Below are 19,477 nucleotides of genomic sequence, written 5' to 3'. Positions count from 1 at the left end.
ATCTAAAGTAGAGGAAGATGGGCATGGATGTTAGCTCAGGGCCAGTCTTCCTCAGCAAATAATTATAATAATAATAAAAAAATGTGGACATAAACTAAGAAAGAGAAAAATATGAGATTCAAGATATGAGAGTGAGGGGTGAACATAAAAGGACATCTACAGCACAGCAACTAATCCAGAAAAGTTCTAAGAGAGATATCTTCAAGAATTTGAAATTGAGGGAACACCTAACGTGTGCAAAAGTAATGAGAGGAAAGTCACACAACTGGGGGTAAGGTTGAATTACGGAAAAATACATAGAAAACTAAGCAATGAAAAAAACAAGAAAATTAATTTTTAGGAAAATACAAGGAAGAAAGAGAAAAGTAATCATATACTATAAGGTTCAGCTGTGAATATCATTTATAGTTGTAATAATGTAAATATTAAATATTCAGTTCATCAACACTACAATATAAATAACTATATTAGGAAGCTGAGGAGACTGAAAGTTTGTGTGTGTGTTGGAGGCAAAGGATATAGTAAAATAGAACTAAATCTTTAAGTTTCATAGTACGAAGCAAACAGAGAAATCAAGACAGCAAACAAAAGCTAAAAATATCAAGACATAGCAAACAAAAGCATGTCACTTGGAGATATGGAATTAAATGTGAAAAAAATTAGCTAAAAATGTTGAAAGTGGCTGGCTCTGACTGAAGTGAGGATAAACAGGGTAGGGGGTTGCTATTTATCATAATCTATCTTGGATAATTATATTACTCTTTAAATTATGGGCATATAAAACCTTGATTAAAATAAAAACTAAATTCAAAAAAGAAAGAAAAAGAAAGCCCAGGCTATGGAGTCAGAAGGCATGGGTTCAAGTTCTGATTCTACCACTTACCACTGATGTGATCTTGAGCAACTATTCACAAAGTACTAGTAGGCCATAAATGGATATAAAAACTTGGTAAATAAAACCACCTAGCTCCATTCATTAGATTTTAGCTTGAGAGCAAATCCTGATTACCTTTGTTTCTCACATAGGGCTTGGAATAGATTTTATATATAGTTTATCCTAAATTCCACATCTACATCAAAATTTAATGCATTTGTAAGTCAAGGATCTGATTTCATACCAACTACCCTCTCTGCACATGAGTAAATTGCTCAGCTCCTTCTTTTCAAACATCCTGCCTTTACATACATTTCCCTGTAACTGAGACATTAAATTGCCCCCTGTATTTTGCACATGCTCCTATATTGTATTTATCATATTGTGACTTATGAATTCTAGTATATTTGAACTTACTTCTGTATACTGTTTTCTCAATCAGAAGTATTTTAATTTTCAGACTGCAAGGATTTCAAGTCATTTCCATTGGATATAATTAGGAAAAAAAGGGATTGGGGGAGAAAATGGGGACTGAGAAGAGAATTTAGATAAAGCAGAAGCCCAAGCAGGAATGGGATTCTTTTTTTCTTTTTTTTTTTTTTTGCAGTACAGCTTTGAGAAAAATAAAAGAAATGGAAGCAAAACAAATATAAGCTCAGAACTGCCTGCCAACATTTGTTAGTGTAGAGGGAGCTAAGCTGATTGAGAGGTGACAACCAAGTGACAGCTTTCACTGTGTGATTCTGAAGCACAGTGACATATACTGACTCCAGTCTGGACTCAGGCTATACACTCTAAGAACTGGGGAGGAGTTTGAGAAATACTACAGTGAACTGGCTGGGTTAAATAACAGCTTCCTAGAACTTTTTCCATTTTTAAATATCCCAAGAGACAAAGTGGAACTGCAGAGATAACAGTCAATAATTTGTCCAGAAAAAGAGTCCCTTACTCAATAAACATATCATCTTCAATAAAACAAAATAAAGCACAGCTTAGCTAAGTTTCTGGGTCCCTCTCACACCTCCAAGTCATCCAATTTTTTCTGAGAAGTTGATACCTAAAAAAGGCTAGAAAGCAGGCCTGTTTGAATCACCAGAAAAAGTTATGTGTTGTCCTTCAAAGAAGTTTATCTAGACATTTAGGCTGCCACTTGTAGTTTCCCTTTAGACTTAGATGCTATTATGCAAACAAAAACATTTTGATATTTTGTGGTCTTTAAAGCATTGCCATTTTACATAAAATATGAAGTTTTCCGTTTAAATATGTACTGTAGAATGCTTACAAAGTTATTAAATGTGATTTCTTAGGCTACAGGACCAAATTACTTCCCATAGGAATACTTCTAAAAAATGTGAAAATGGTGATGATATTAACAGCAATTACAATTTATTAAGCAACTACTATGTTTCAAGCAGTAGACTGCATGCTTTTACAGACATCTCATTTCATTCTCACAAAAAATTCTGAAAGGATTCAGTCTCATTTTATAGCTAAAGAAAATGAAGTCCAGGACCATTAGATAATTTGCCCAGGACCATACAGTTTTTGCCTGGGGAAGAGGGGACTGCTGGCTGTTTTGGCACATAATAGCAGCCAAGAGGCAGACTAAATATATAAACTGAGAAATGTGGGATTCTTTTAAAAAATGCTTATCACTGAAATGCATAGCATTTCATTGGAGGAATCTAAAACTCAGTTATTTAGGTGAAGTATAACCTTCAAATATAACAAAATATAGATATTGAGGAGTTCAAAAAGTCATGTTAAGAATGAAAATTCTTTCTAAAACACAAATCTAATTACACCATTCTCTTGTTTAAAATTCCTCAATGACTCCCCACTGTTTCGGAGAGAAAGCTCAAACTCTTTAGTCTGATCCCTGTATCCTCTTCAGTCCCATTTCCTGCTTCCCTGACCTCGAAACTCACACTCCAGCTGTAAAGCAAGTTACCCCTCCGCATCATACTTTCCCAAAGAAGATAGAAGAGCCAGCTTAAAGGAACTTCCTCTGGCCATGTTGTGACAATTTAAGTATCAAAACTTTTTAAATGGATAGGTAGATAGATACTAGTTAATTTAAAATAAAATTGTGAAAAGGTATGCATTTATAATGACACTTAAGAGATAAAAGTTAATATGAAATGTATTAAACAGTTCTAATACCAAGAAGAGTAACTATAATAGGGTATTTGATTTTTTTAAATTGTTATAAGTAAAGCAGTATGGAAAAAAGAAATAAAAACATTCATATTTATAAAATCGACATCTGTTTATAAAGTCTGGATATACAGTTGCTTCTATCTGTGTAGGTAGAAAAGGCTGAATACAGGGAACTGAGAGTAGGCAAACTAAACCTCACAAAAATAGAAACCATATCAAGAACAAAAGGACTGATTGACATGAGGATCATACATAGTAACAAGGTAGAAAGAGGATTCAACAATTAATCTGCACCAGTGATCACTTGAACACAAAAAGCAACTAGAAAGAAGTTTCAATGCTATAATCCAAAATTGTAAGTTAACCAAATGCTCTAAAGAAGAGAGCTAAAAACACAAACTAGATTACTCAAATCCCAGGAATGAAAGCTCTAGGTGGCTCTATTAATAATAATAAGATACTAATAAGCCATACATAGCTTCTGATAATTGTAACAAATTACATCAATATATAATGACAGGACAATGGGTTATATAATACTGGCTAAGTAAAACTTAATGAACACATCATTTCAGGAAAAATTAAAACCTATATAAAAAATGTGATCTTATAAAGCTTTTTGGCCATAAGTTTAGTTATCAAAAGAAGCCTAGTCAGGAGGTGGTGGTGGCATCTGGCTGCAGCCCTGCACGTGTGCAACTATCCCTGGGGAGGCAGAGGTGGCCGGCAGCAGCCCCATGTGCACATGCGCATGCATCAACACCTGAGGGGAAGTGGTAATAGCGTGGCAGTGGTCCCATCCCACGACAGTTGGTGGAGCAGCAGCAGAGGCAGCAGTCCGACCTATACAACTCCCTTCAGACAGGATGGGAGCACCTGGTCCCCAGTAGAGGCACCCTCAATACCAACTCCATCAGCAGGGGGGCTGCATACAAGTCTCCAGGTCCCTGAGCCCCGACTAGTGACAGCGACACTCACGAAGCCAGCACTCATGGCAGTGGCATAACAAGCATCCCCAGACAACTAGGGAACAGCAACACAGGTGGTGCATGAGACAATGGCATCTGAGCCTGCGGAGAGCCAAGAACATGAGACCAAGGCAACCAAAGCTGTACCCAAATAAAAGGTGATTACTACCCCAAATGTGCTGGCAGAGGATCAACTCACCAAATACCATGAAGAACTACAGTAACACGGCAGAACAGAAGGAAAATGACCACTCTCTAGAAACCAAATCTGAAGTCACAGAAACTTACAATCTGACGGAGAATTCAAAATAGCAGTCATAAGGAAACTCAATGGGTTACAAGAAAACTCAGAAAGATGGTTCAATGAGCTCAGGAAGAAAATTAATGACAGAAGGAATACCTCACCAAAGAGACTGAAGCTTAAAAAAAAAGCCAAACAGAAATTCTGGAGAGGAAGAACACAATCAGTGAGATAAAAAATAATGTAGAAAGCACAAAAAATACAGCAGACCTTATGGAGGAGAGGATTAGTGACCTAGAATATGAAAATATAGAAATGATTCAGGTGAAGAGGAGAAAGAACTAAGAAACTACTTTTCAAAAAAGTAGCAGTCAGGGAATTGGTAACTCAGGTTTGAAATACTCTGGGGAAAGCAATCAGGAATTATGCCTTATCAAAAACTGACAACAGGTCAATAAACCAATTTCTGTAACCTTGGCTGGACTAGAGTATTATTCCTTTTCTTTTTGGTCTGGTAAGATTACTATAACTCTCTGAAGATTAAAAAAAATTAAATAACCTACTACTAGAATCCTAGGAAAACATCAAGACAAATATTTTGTAATCCTAAGAAAACAAAGTATGGTTAACAACTATCTCGTTTATTGGTTATTTAGGATGATTGGAGTACTCAGAAGAATCAATCATACTAAATTTGTAATAATTTTAATTGCTTAAATGTATCTAATTAAATTTGTAATCAAGGTTTAAATACTTTCAAAAGAACTGATTTTAAATTAGATTTTTTTGTTTCTTAGATAAATTGCATTCAATTTTTTGAGCCTTAAATACAATACAAACAGTTCAGATGCTCCTCTCTGCATACAAAAAGCCTATTGGATATTACAGAACCTAATCAATAGTTATAAGCCTCTTCAAGACAGGGACTGTGTCTTATTTGACTTTATGTCATCAACCCCTAGCATGGTACCTACAGTGCAGTAGGTTCTCAATAAATGTTTCTTAAGTAAAAGCATGAATGACAAAATAAAAATTATAAAAACCCAACAAACAAATAAATCAAACTCCAGTTTCCTTACCTGCTTTTTTTTTTCCCTTTTGACCTGGAACTGGTTCTAAGCTATCTTGGCCTTTTCTCATTAACATGGCAAGTGATGCATCATGAGCTCTGAAAAGGTCCACAACCTCATGTAAGGCAACATCTGTTATCAGATCACAGCTCAGGACCAGTACATCTGTCTGTCACATGGAGAAAGGGAAAGTCAATTATCACAAAAAAACAATGGATCACACAAATCATCACAGGATAAACTTACAATGGCTTAGAAGCAACACAAACTGGACACTTGTTTTCAAACCTTTTTCACAGCAGCAGAGTAAGTAAAATAAATGGGGTTATTCTAATTGAACTGCGCTGGAGGAGAGCCTGAACTATCGACCTCCCTTTTGTGTGTGCCTTACTGCTACCATCCCTGAGTCACCTCTGGAATCCTGGGCACTAAGGAACGGAACCTGAAAACCACCACATTGTCTATTTCCATGACTATGGAATTAATGATCTTAAATTTATACATCCCTTTACAGCTTAAAAAGCATTTTCACATAGTTTGATGATTCAATATAGTTAGGAAATACTATAAAGCAGTCACTTTGCTACAGTACTAGGAAATAACAGGATGAAGATAATACAACGCCCCCCTCTTTGGGAAATCAGTCTTGTTAGTAAACAATTACAATACAACCTCAGGTATGTATAAAAGCACTCATTTAATCCTTATAACAATTCCATGAGTATGGGATTGTCACTATTATTATTATTAGTCCTCATTTTTTGGGGTAAAAAAATATGAGACCCTACTACCACAGTGCCTGCGTGGCACATAGTAGACAGTAACTGTCTGATGAATGAATTAATAAAGTAAAAAAAGATTTTCTTGGGCTGGCCCAGTGGCATAGTGGTTAAACTTGCATGCTCTGCTTTGGGAGCCCAGGGTTTGCCGGTTCAGATTCCAGGTGCAGAACTATGTACTGCTTGCTGTGGCAGGCATCCCACATATAAAGCAGAAGAAGATGGGGACAGATGTTAGCTCAGGGCCAATCTTCCTCAGCAAAAAGAGGAGGATTGGTGGCAGATGTCAGCTCAGGGCTAATCTTCCTCAAGATTAAAAAAAAAGATTTTCTCACAGCAGTGGGTTTTCTGATGGCAATTTTAGTAATTCAGATTAATTACAATAATAACTAACATTGATAATTAACATTTATAGAATGTATACTATTGGCTAGGAATTATGATTAACACTTTGTACGCATTATCTCAATCTTCAAAACCCCTATGCTACTGTGCTATTATTATTTATACTTTACAAAGAAACAGGTTTATAGTAGATATGTAACTATCTAAGATCTAACAACTAGTGATGACTATTCATTTAACTAAAGAATTTGTACTATTGAACAGTGTTTAAAGAAATATAACTTTGCTAGTTTGAAGATCCTTTTAAGGGAGGTTCTAGTCTGCAGTACTGGGTACCAAAGAGACCCGAATTTAGATCTTAGGCAGATACTCTAAATTTTGGTCTGTCTAGTCCCCAATCTATGGGTACTAGATACCAGTTGGAGTATCATATTTTAAGAGCAAACTTGATAAACTGAAAAACTACCAATAAGATGATCAAGATGGTGAAAGAGCGAGAAACTGTGACAGCTGAAAGAACAAAAGTTGTTCAGTAGGGAAAAGAAAAGATTGTGTGTGGGGGACCCTGCGCAGGACAAGGAGTAGGAGTGGGGTTATAGCACTCTTCAAATACTTGACAGTCTTAAGGAAGAACTAAATTTCACCTGAATAGCCCAACAGCAAAACTAAAAATGAATAGGTAAAACATGAACAGAAGTATTTTTGGTTTCCATATTAACTTATATCTGTCAATCAGAGCTAGTCAAAAAGAATAATTTGGTAAGGAAATGAGTTTCCCATCATTAGAAGTGCTCAAGCAGAAACTGGATTATAACTTGCCATGATTCACTTATGTAACATTTATTGAACACTTACTCTATGCTCAGTCAGACACTATTCTGGAACCTGGAGGAAAGTTGGACTAGAAAGTATCAAATGTGAGTGGCTAAGAAAGATTACTTAATATATTTGAAACAAATTTCTATCTATACATTCTGCCATTACGTTTTATCATAAATGCAGAAAACAGAAGGCCAAAAACAATCAACTGGAAAATTCCTTATATCGCAATCTAAATCGACTACACTGTTTCTCAATAGCATACCTACTCTTTCCCAAAGGTGGCTTAGGGAAAGCCTGGTTCCTACTGCCCTTCCTGAGTCAACCAGGGCAGCAGCTCTTTAATTAATTTTATTTTCTAGGCTTCTGTATAAGCTTTGGTTTGGAAAACACGGTCTGTACTTTAAAAAGTCTGAAAAACACTGAACTAAATTATCACTGGTTTAAGAGTAAAGTGGATATCGACGTGGAAATTTTTGTAAGTGGTTCCAACTTTTCCAAGACTTTAAAATCAAGATTCCTCCTTTGGGTGGGGAAACGGATGATTTCAACCCACATTCTAGGAAAGCAGAGTCATATTTGCTCAGAAAGTAAGGCTCAAAAATCAGAATGCCTTGTCTTACTGCCCGAGATTTCTTACCCTGAACATACAATCTGTACCAGAACCATCATTTCTTTTTCTACATATAACTCATTATTTATACCTAAACAATTCCTTTTGAAGGCCTCTTTAGGTTAAGAAGTTCAAATGTGGATTTTTTTCCCTACTCTTCTACTTAAGGCTCTCTTACTTCCTTCTGAATCTTAACTCTGAGCCACAAAAAAAAAAAGTCTCTCCATATATTTCTTCTTAGGAAAAAAATTCCTAAGACTGCAACTCACTATCCAGGAACCACCAAACCTTCACAAGTCAGCCTATAACACGCCAGCTAAGGAAGAAACAGCCTACAGAATCTACTTCTCACAACAATGCTTAGAAAGGCAGGGCGCACGGGCCATTACTAAAGACATGTCACTACAGAAGTTGCCTCATTTCACTATAATGAAAATGACGGTTTGCTGAAGAAAAAAAAATCTCTTTTCTATTTTTCTAAGTTTCTCTAATAAGATGACTGATTTTTGCAAGCTGACTGCTCTACAATAAATTGAGTTACTAAGTGTACCCCAAAGTGAAGAACATGACCCCAATCCAGATGCCTCTGAAGTGGGGACAATGCCGTTTTGGAAAATAAATGCTGTTATCATTCAATATCTGCAAAAAATAAATCTGTCAGTAGAGTGAATGCCAAACAAGTCCTGCATAATTGTGAACAGTCTGCAGCCTCATTTTTCTCTTTGCTTTTAGATGACTTTTTGCTAAGCTGAATGCAAAATCCCCAAAGAGCACAAGGAACAGGCTCCTCCCCCCAGTGTCTGGTTGCCATCTGTTCTCAGTGTGAAAAGAAAGGCGTCAGTCTGAAAGGCCAGGGCCTGGGATACAGATGAAGGTGCTACTCTGTCAGGCCCTCTCCTGCCTGTGTTCCCAGAGAATGCACCATGTAAGATTCACTGAGTCCAAACACATTCCCGTCCTCTTTACAGCTCTACCACTTCCAAAGGAAAGTCTTTGCTGTCTGATCAATGTACTTTGTTTCCAAAGCTGGAAATGCTGGAAGAAACAAGTCTCAAAGGAAAACTAAATCATCCTTACATCTTCATAATACTATTTTTCTTTACATTTTTATAGAAGGTGTAATAGAAAGAATATAAATGACTACTGTTTTGATTTTTATTCTAAAAATGTAAAGCCCACACTAGAAATGCAAATGTTCTTCTACTAACTGGAGCCCACAAAGAGAAAGTGGAAAAACTGCTAAGAGCCAGAAGTATTTCTGATCACGTGTGACCACAAACCATGAATAAACACAGACTGTTTGGACTGTGAAGCAACCGTATATCTGAAGTGCAATTAACTTGCAAGTCCCCGGGGCACACCGACCCTCAGCTGCTTGTGTTTGGGAGGAGGAGTTCTCTTCTAACGCCAATAATATGCCTCTTTTACTGCAGAGACCAACCGGCATCTCCACAGGCCTCCCCACTGACTACTCCAAGAGTCCTCAGGATGCCTTATCCCAAGGTTGCTCCTCTAGAGCAGCCAGGGCAAGGTCAAGGGCAAAAAGCACAGCTCTTAAGGACAGCAAATGTGTGCATTTTTGACAAACTGGAAACATACAAGGTCTTCAAGGGACGGCAGAAGACTGCACTTTAGTGTTTGGGGAGAAATCAAGACACCCAGGAATTCAAAACCCAAACTGCTGCCAGTTAGTCTTGGCTAAAGCAAACAAATTAAGCTTAGAAAACCCAATTACCAAGCCATGGCAAAGCCCAGAAATCTCTCATTACAAGAACATTTTTAATCAAGCCAAAACCACAGAGTAAAACTAGAAGAAAAAAACAAAAGTTAAATCAGAAAACCGGATGTGTGTGTGGTGGTAATGGTGGGGTGGGAGGTGGGGACAGCTACTGGGAATAGCCTCTTTTCTTTTCTGGCAGCTGTTCTATGACAGATTGTTATAAATAACACAATCTGGCAAACAATTTCCTATGGCATGGAGAAAGAGACACATACTCCCCTGGAAAAAAACTGTCAGGGCAAGGTAACTACCACGCTTATACCCACCCAGCACTTCCACAAACGATGGCTATGATCCAAATCACCACTCTGCACTCCACCCCTGCCCACATGGAACTAATGAGTTCAGTTATTTGGTATGACCATGAATGGTCACAATTTACATTTTCCTATGTGGGCCAATCTCAATCCAATCCCCAAGAATAGTTTGGTGCTTTAATAAACACCATTGGCTAACTGCAGTGGAGACCTCCCCAAGCTCAATTTTGGTTGAAAACGCTTGGAAAAGATTCTCAGTCTGCAGTCCCCAAAGAGCACAGCAAAGGGCCAAATGCCACTGTTTTTACTGAGGGTGGAGTAGTAGGTACAGGAAGGAATGACCAACTCGGTAAGAAAGAAATGTGATAATCCTTAGGCTTAGAGCTCAATATCCTTCCTGTGTTCCTTAGCTTAGTCATAGTGTCACCACCATCCAGGATCTTAAATGAGGAATCTGGCCAAAGTCTAGGAATGAAGTCCTCCCTCTCCTACCCAGTCCCCCACCCCAACATCTCACTGGTCCCCAAGTCCTCCTCTTTTATTTCCACTGCACTGCCTTAATTCAGGCCTCAAAATATTTTTCTACTCTCTTAACTCGTCTCTCTTACGCCAGGTTTCCCCTATTCTAATCCATATTCCAATTTCTGCTGCTTATTTCATTTCCCTGCTTAAAGACACCCTAAAATAGTGTTCTCCAAACATAAAAAAAAATGTTGAAGACTTATCCACTTACTCCCACTTACTTTTTAAGTTTGTTTAAAAATACACAAATCACTATAAACGATACAACATGCTTTTTATATAATATATACAAAAATAGTTTTGAAAGAAGAAAAACTGAAAGAATTAGAGATTCTAATATGTTCCTCTGGTACTCCATCCTGCACACTCCCTGGCTTTGAGAACACCCCACTTTGGAGATCACTGCTCTACGGGACTGGGTTCAAATTCCTTATCATGACATTAAGGGTCTTCAGAATAGGACTCCACCTACCTAATTCAGGCTTCTTTCCTACAATTTCCCCTCCACATAGCTAATATTAATTTGCTAGAGTAAACTGCCAAGAACGCATTCTCTATTCTGTCTTCCCACCCCACTCCACATTCATCCATCAAGATTCAGGTCTTAGCAAAGTTATTAAAAAGGGCAGAGCTGGGGCCGGCCCACGTGCCACTGCAGCAGCCCAGGGTTTCACTGGTTTGGATCCTGGGCGTGGACATGGCACCGCTTGTCAGGCCACGTTGAGGCGGCGTCCCACATGCCACAACTAGAAGGACCTGCAACTAAGATACACAACTATGTATCAGGGGGATTTGGGGAGACAAGGCAGAAAAAGCAAAAAAAAAAAAAGATTGGCAACAGTTGTTAGCTCAGGTGCCAATCTTTAAAAAAAAAAAAGATTTAAAAAGGGCAGAGCCAATATATTATCTCCTCCAGAGGTGAAGTCTTTTCTGATCCATTATAGACCTTAAATCTCTAAATTGGATTACACGGGCTTTTTTCCCCATACAGACTTTGAACTTCATAAGGAGGTCTTTTATCTTTGTATACACAGAGGCAAACAAAAGCATCAGTAAATGTTAGTACAAATGTTAAGCTGACTCAAAGATTAAAACATCCAATTTTAGGGCGCCGGCCTGGTGGCGCAGCAGTTAAGTGCACATGTTCTGCTTCAGGGGCCTGGGGGTTTGCCGGTTCAGATCCCAGGTGCAGACATGGCACCACTTGGCAGGCCATGCTGTGGTCGCCATCCCACATATGAAGTAGAGGAAGATGGGCATGGATGTTAGCTCAGGGCCAGTCTTCCTCAGCAAAAAAAGGAGGATTGGCAGCAGTTAGCTCAGGGCTAATCTTCCCCAAAAAACAAAAAAAATCCAACTTTAGATGTTTAAAAACAGTATATTCCTGACAGAGCTGAGTGACCTCTTTGTAGAGATTTCGACCGTTCAGAGTTAGGACAGGGGCCACAAAGGCAATTTTGCAGCTCTTAAAGCAACAAACCTGCTGCCTCCAAAGGACAGGCAGCAATGTCTGAAAGAAATCAGATTCAGCTGTCCTGGAGGGCATGGCTGGAGGGTGATATGCTACATTTATAATTCTTTTCTTCGAAGAATCTTTTTAGATTTTTTTTTCCCTTTTTCTCCCAAAGCCCCCCATTACATACTTGTGTATTTTTTTAGTTGCAGGTCCTTCTAGTTATGGCATATAGGATGCCACCTCAGCATAGCTTGATGAGCAGTGCCATGTCTGCGCCCAGGATTCTAACTGGCAAAACCCTGGGCCGCCAAAGCAGGTTGTAGGAACTTAACCACTCGGCCACGGGGCTGGCCCCTACATTTATAATTTTAAAATGAAGGTTCAACATTTATAGTTCCAATAATTATAGTTCATTCACTTTCCCTATGGGAAGTTTTCCTCTTTGGGTTAAGAACAAATAGAGGAATTCTACTCATCCTTCCTGTATGAAGCTAAAAAGTAACCGAGAATGTGTTAATTTCTAACTCTGTTAAATGAGTTCTCTATAAAAATGCTAGTCACCTCTCTTCCAGGATTTAGATATCTGCAATTTAATTTTAATCTCCAAATGCACTGATATTAATAGAGAAATAACAAAGGCTTTCTTGTCCTCTCAAATCAAACCTTCACTTTGAAATAATTTATTATTCTGAATTTATATCAAATAATTTCATTCTTTTTCTTTGGTCAGACATAAACAGTCCACAGGATAAAAACATTATTGCCCCATTTTAAGACCATGGAAAATGCTCTTAAAATTACATTACATATTTTCTGCCTGTAACTTGAATTTTAATTTCATCCTGAGGTATGACATAGAAATACTGTTCAGTTTACTTGGAAACTAGAAAGGTTGGGAGAAGGTCAGCAGAGGGTGGTTAGGGGCTGTAACAAAGGGGAGTTTATAACAACATGAGACAAAGACAACTAAGTTAAAAAAAAACAAAAAACAAAACTAAAATCAGAATTTTATCACCCCCAAAAAGCACCTTCTAAGATTAGGTATGTTTTCCTTTCCTATAAATTCCACATGTGACTTTGACTAAGTCATTCCCTCTTTGGGCCTCAGTTTCCTCATCTATAAGATGAGAGGGCTGCACCAGCTCTGAAATCCTTCATGGCATAAAACTGTATGATTACAGGGGTCAAGCTAGTTTCAATTCTTTATCTAGAGCTATGTTCTGGGTTCGGTGGCGTTAATAATGGTGGTGACCTTAAAGTCCTGAGTTTCTCATCAACTTTAGGAATCATCAAGAAAGATTAAATCATGTTAAGTATAATTTTGATGCTCAGCACATTTAATTAAACTTGAATTCTTTCAAAAGTAATAATCCATGTATGACATGTATGACAACTCTTAGTTAATCAGAGAAGTCAAGCACAAAAATCCATAACCAGCTAACTATCCTGGTTAAAGAGAATGTTACTATCCAAGTTCATTCGTTAAAGGATGTGTCTCTAAATACATTTTCAGCAATAGCCTGAGTAATTACATACTTTTAGGGTTCTAATCCATAAAATTCCAGTTTGGAACTGTGAAACAAGTTATCAGCAGTGACTCCATTTTTTACTCTGGACTCTATCTTGCTAAAAATAAGAAACTGTGCTGATCTTGCTAACTTGCCAAAAGGGAGTTATTTGCTGAGAAAGGATTTTCTGAAGGACTGTGCAAAAATACACTTTTTCTGGTAAGTGCAAGATGTTGTTGAGTAAGCCAACGACCTGTAATATAAATTTACCCTCCAATCGTAAATCTTAAAAAACAACTGAGGTAATTGTTCTGGGCTTTCTTTTTTGCTAATAAAAACTCCTGACTTTTACTCCTCAGAAGGATACTTTTCTGGCTGCTACCAGAATCTGTGTCCCCTAAATTATAATTCTAATACCCCAAGTAAAAGCCCTCCTTTTGTTTTGCAGTTGCCTCTTTTCTTTAAGTTGACATATTTGGTGTCAGAAGTGAGATCTGCAGTGACTTCCTGCCTGTTTCCAGCACCATCGCTGGTTTCAAGCAAGGTACTTGCATGAGCCCTTCGTGCTCCATTGTTTCTCTGATGACCTTAGGTTCAGGTGGTAAGTCCTCTTGGTTCCAAATCTCCCACCTTGGTTGAGGTTCTGGCTTTTATTCTGGGTGTCTTTTTGAACTGTTTGAAGGGAATTTACTTTCTCTTTGGGTGAGTACATACTTGTAATGAGAGGTGCGCAGCCTAAGACTGCTACGGGGACTCAACTCCTGTTTGGGACTCCTGCTGGAATTATAACGGAAGTATGCTGTCTAAGACTGCTATGGAGACTCAACACCCAGTTGGGACTCTTGCTGGAATTACAATGCAAAGTACATAGTCTAAGACTGCTACAAGGACTCAACCCCCATTTGGGACTTATGCTGGATTTATGTTTAAAAATTATAGGCCCTCTGCATATAAATTTTTAAAGAAATGGTACTGGTATACCAAGGATGATTTAAAACTTGCTTGGCCCCAATGGGGCTCTTTTGAAATACCTAAATTAGTTTATTTGTACACAATTGGAAAATAAGAGATCTAAAATTAAGCAAGTGAAATATGAAGCTTATTTTAATTGGTATGTTGAAGACTCCTTGCAAGTGACCTATCATGTTCAAAAGGGGAGAAAACACATAATTCCTGGTGTTTTAGAAGAGCTTTTGGAAAAAAGGGCCCCTCAAAGTAGAGACATTTTAGAGAATCAAAAGCAAGACAGGTTCCATCTGGTGTACGGACTAGGCTCTTATGCCCTTCTGGAAATGGGTGAACTTTTGAATAATTTGAAATTGTAATGGCTGTTCTGGGGAAACTTTGTTTCAGAGAAGTCCACCTTAAGGGGTACCCTTAAAAGAGGATTCCAAACCTTTCAGAAACAATGGAATGCATTCTTGCCTGGTATGAATAAGTTTCTAAAAGACAAAATGACTTCAAAAAGGATCTTTACAGCATACAAATAAAAAAAAATCTTTTATTAAAATCTTTGGCCATCTGAGTAGGTAATCTTAACTTAGTCCCTCTGCCAGAAACAATTTGGATCCAAGTATTCTCTTGAGTTTTGTATCTGAGACATGGCTAAAATTTTTAAAGATCTCTGTGTCTGTCTGTATATCTATGTTTGTATGTCTTATATACATTATATGATATTTTTCTACCTCTGGATAATACTGCCAAAGTTAAACATTTATATAAATTAAGTATTCCTAAAACTGTCAGAAATACAGAAACTAACCCAAATGTTTTTCAAGCTCACATGATCTGAAATAATCTTTGATACGCAAGAAAGAATTTTAGTTTGTTGGTTTAATAAAAACAAGCATGTCTTCAGAGTTATCGATACTGAATGTAATGCAAACATACAACTTTTTCTACCTGGGTTTATTAGTCAAATAAGCTCATGATATTTCTGTTACAGAATTTGTTAACAAGAAAAATAATTTAAGATGATGGTTAATTATTTAAGGTCTCATACAAACATATTTGTTAAGAACAAATGTTTAAATAAATGTAAATAAGATAAAAGCTTATACTAAGTTAAACTAAATAACGGATATTCAGGGACCGGCCCCGTGGCCAAGCGGTTGGGTTCACGCCCTCTACTTCGGTTTTGCTGGTTTGGATCCTGGGCATGGACATTGCACTGCTCGTCAGGCCATGCTGAGGCAGCGTCCCACACAGCACAACCAGAAGGACATACAACTAGAACATACAACTATGTACTGGGGGTGCTTTGGGGAGAAGAAGAAAAAAGAAAAAGAAATAGATAGTCATTGAATATCTAAATCATTTCCAGACAGGATGGTATACTGAGACATTGATTGCTAAACATAAGTTTGTCTAATTTTGGTTTTCTAACTTTTTTACAGAGAGAAAAACAATATTTGGGTCTATCAATACACATGTTTTGTGCCACACTGAAAAGTTTGCTGTAAAGAGAAACATGCTTCTAGAAATTATGAAATGCGTTTATGGATTTGCTAATCTATTACAGAATGCTAATATATGACAGACACTGCACAATTGCCTGCTTCCTAGTTTTCATTGGAAAGCAAAGATTACAAATAGTTTTAAAAAGCTGAAAGAAGAGCTGAGAACACAAAATGAACCAAAGAGAAAATATCAGAACACTTAGAGTAAGAAACATAAATTAACTCTGTGCAAACTGTGTACACTGATGCTGGGAGAATGCAAATAGACCAGTAGGCACCTGTTTGTAAGATGAAAAGCGACAGAATCCCATGAGAGCTTTCTCCAACTATAGAAGGATTTACTGTAACTTTTTATTTTTTAAACTATGGTCACAGACCATTGATAAATTATGATTAACATTTATTTAAATAGAGAATATACATGGTATCTACATTTATCAATATTGATAAATTCATTATAAATTTATTATCTATATATAAATAAAATAATTTCCTAAAATGCAAAATAGAATGCACATATGGAATATACTAAAAATAGGAAACATGTCAGTTTATTAAACTTTTATTTCAGTTACTTAAATGGTTTTATACACGTAGGTATATACTAGACCATAATATACACTATATTTCTTGCTGTGGAATGATCCAACATGTTTGAAAGCCTTGCTCTTATACCACAGTAAACTGAGCAACAGAAAGGTCTATGTGGCCAGATGGAGAGGCCAGTATAAGAACAACCACTCTTTCTGTCCCATACAGAGTGATAACTCCTCAAGGCCAGACTATAATCATTCTTTGACAGGCTCATACTTTGTTGCCTTGTCTTTTCAGATTTACAGTCAGGCAGCAATCTTTGTTTAAAAATAGGGGAAGCCCTATTTCTTTCTTTTTTTTTTTCTAACATTTTATTTTATTTTTGAGGAAGATTAGCCCTGAGCTAACATGTGCCACCAATCCTCCTCTTTTTGCTGAGGAAGACTGGCCATGAGTTAACATCCATGCCCGTCTTCCTCTACATTATATATGCGTTGCCTGTCACAGCATAGCTTGAGAAGCAGTGCATCAGTCCACACCCGGGATCTGAACCGGCGAACCCCGGGCCACCAAAGCAGAACGTGCGAACTTAGCCACTGCACCACTGGGCTGGCCCCTCCCCTATTTCTTAGAAGTACTTGCAAGATTGAGAATTCTGATGGTGGCTCCCCAGACATTTATTGCTCTGCCATCAGTTTAGAAGTTGTTGTTCCATCTTTCCAACCTTCATTCTGCCTACTCAACTCAGAGCAACCCTCTTCAGCAATAATGTAGGGATCCTGTTGCCTCTGTCTGTTCTGTCATTCCCAGTCAAGGAGAGCAAGATCAAGATGAACCTATGGACACAAGTGAATCTCATACTGTAATTTCCAAAAAGCATATGGTTTATTTTAACTATATTATGTAGAAGGGGTTTACATTCATTTAATGTAATTCATAGTCAATAATGCTATCCTCTAAGAGTAAAATCTGTAAGTATTCTGTAATAACTGTCTTGTATCATTTATTTTCTAGATAAACTTTTTAGGTTTTTGAAATTGATAAAATGATTCTATATGAAAAGCAGACAAAGAAAGTAGGATGTGTGTTTTCGGGAAGAGAAGGTATGAGGAATGGAGATGAATTTTTGTTCAAGAGAAAAAGAAAGTAATTTTGCCCTAAAATAAAATGTTCCAAAATAAGAAAGAAAAAGATAGAAGACACACATAAAAGTTGTAGAAGATTTGTGAAAAAGGAATCTTTAAAAAGAATTTTAATATGTGGTCAAGCTGGCTAAGATTAAAATAAATTTATTTAAAAATGATTTTTAATACCAAAAGTACCCTGGTGCAAAATTAGAATTTGTTTTTTTTTTTTTTTTAAAGATTTTATTTTTTTCCTTTTTCTCCCCAAAGCCCCCCAGTACACAGTTGTATATTCTTCGTTGTGGGTTCTTCCAGTTGTGGCATGCGGGACGCTGCCTCAGCGCAGCTCGATGAGCAGTGCCATGTCCGCGCCCAGGATTCGAACCAACGAAAACACTGGGCCGCCTGCAGCGGAGCGCGCGAACCCAACCACTCGGCCACGGGGCCAGCCCCTAGAATTTGGTTTTTCTCTCTATTAAAAGGACAAAGTCTTCTCAGATTACTGGTCTGCTCTTAATAAGAAACTGTAAACAAAGTTTGTTTACCCTTAATGTAATCTGCCTGGGAAACAAAGGTTCTGTGTTTGTCTTTATCAAGTCTTCAATTACTTAGAAAAGCTGCTTTTTCTCAGTGTTAAAAGAGCTGGGTTTTGCTCAGAACTATGTAACTTGTATTTGCCTTTAATATCTTTTATGTCATTTTGGTTAAATGGATAATTAAGTATTGTTTCATAAAAATCTGTGATCTTATTGGTCAAATGTCCAAAACCTTTTTGATATTTTTGACAAACTTCCCCAAAAATCACATTTTAAATAAAGTCTTTTGACCTGAGAGATATTTAATTAGGCTTATTTGATATGTTAAATTACATGGAAAGCATTGTCAAATAAGAAGTAACACTAAGCCTTGTTGACAGTGTGTCTGTACAGGTATGTGTTGTAAGTGCTCCAGAAATTATGTGAAAATCGTGAAAATTTGTTATGTCCTAATAAAATGTTATCAATCAAACTCCAATTATTATCTTAAAATGTCGTATGTCTCAAAAATAACCAAATTCCCTTGTCAACAAGGCATTATAATGAACTCTCATATAATGATCTTTAATAATGAGCATTTTAAAGTCTTTTGTCATTTGTAGACAGTTATTGTTTTACTCTGATGCTTTGGCAAAAAATTGTGCCTGCAAAAGTGCTTCATCTTCAAAGAGGTTCATAGAAACGACTTTGACAAGTACTCTAGAATACAGATTTTTAATAACTTTAGGATCATAACATTGAACTGGGTGGGAATTTCTAAAATCTTAATGGGAAACTGACTGCTTTGATATTTTGCTTTCCAGATTTAAAGGACCCATTTTTCTCCTCTCCTTTAAGCTATCTATAACTTAATAGCAATTTGGTAAAGTGTATCTTTGCAACAAAGGTTGAAGCATTACCTTTTTCTCCCTACCTGATCCCTCCAGAATTCTGAAACTCTTATTAAAATATCCTTATTTTCATGACAATATATGTATTTGCTTAAGTTCAATAAGAATCCATTCTCCTGGGGCCGGCCCAGTGGCACAGCAGTTAACTGTGCACGTTCTGCTTTGGGAGCCTGGGGTTCGCTGGTTCGGATCGCAGGTGCCGACATGGAACCACTTGGCAAGCCATGCTGTGGTAGGTGTCCCACATATAAAGGAGAGGAAGATGAGCATGGATATTAGCTCAGGGCCAGTCTTTCTCAGCAAAAAGAGGAGGACGGGCAGCGGATGTTAGCTCAGGGCCAATCTTCCTCAAAAAAAAAAAAGGAGGGGCCAGCCCGGTGGCGCAGCGGTTAAGTGCACACGTCCCGCTTCTTGGTGGCCTGGGGTTCGCCGGTTTGGATCCCAGGTGCGGATATGGCACTGCTTGGCAAACACCATGCTGTGGTAGGTGTCCCACGTATAAAGTAGAGGAAGATGGGCACAGATGTTAGCTCAGGGCCAGT

General features: G+C 37.5%; 1 protein-coding gene across 1 annotated transcript in view; it reads right to left on the bottom strand.

Annotated features, from left to right (window-relative positions):
• Window positions 1-19,477, bottom strand: part of EIF2B3 (eukaryotic translation initiation factor 2B subunit gamma) — a 128,876-nt gene that overhangs the window by 80,008 nt on the left and 29,391 nt on the right. The window contains exon 4 of the mRNA XM_046661617.1: window positions 5,323-5,482. Within this exon, the coding sequence (XP_046517573.1) occupies window positions 5,323-5,482 (160 nt within the window). The remainder of the gene's footprint in view (window positions 1-5,322; window positions 5,483-19,477) is intronic.

This window comes from Equus quagga, chromosome 5 (assembly GCF_021613505.1).
Source record: "Equus quagga isolate Etosha38 chromosome 5, UCLA_HA_Equagga_1.0, whole genome shotgun sequence".
Lineage (NCBI taxonomy): Eukaryota > Metazoa > Chordata > Mammalia > Perissodactyla > Equidae > Equus > Equus quagga.
Note: the sequence above shows the minus strand (reverse complement) of the source record. Positions and strands in the feature narration are given on the sequence as shown.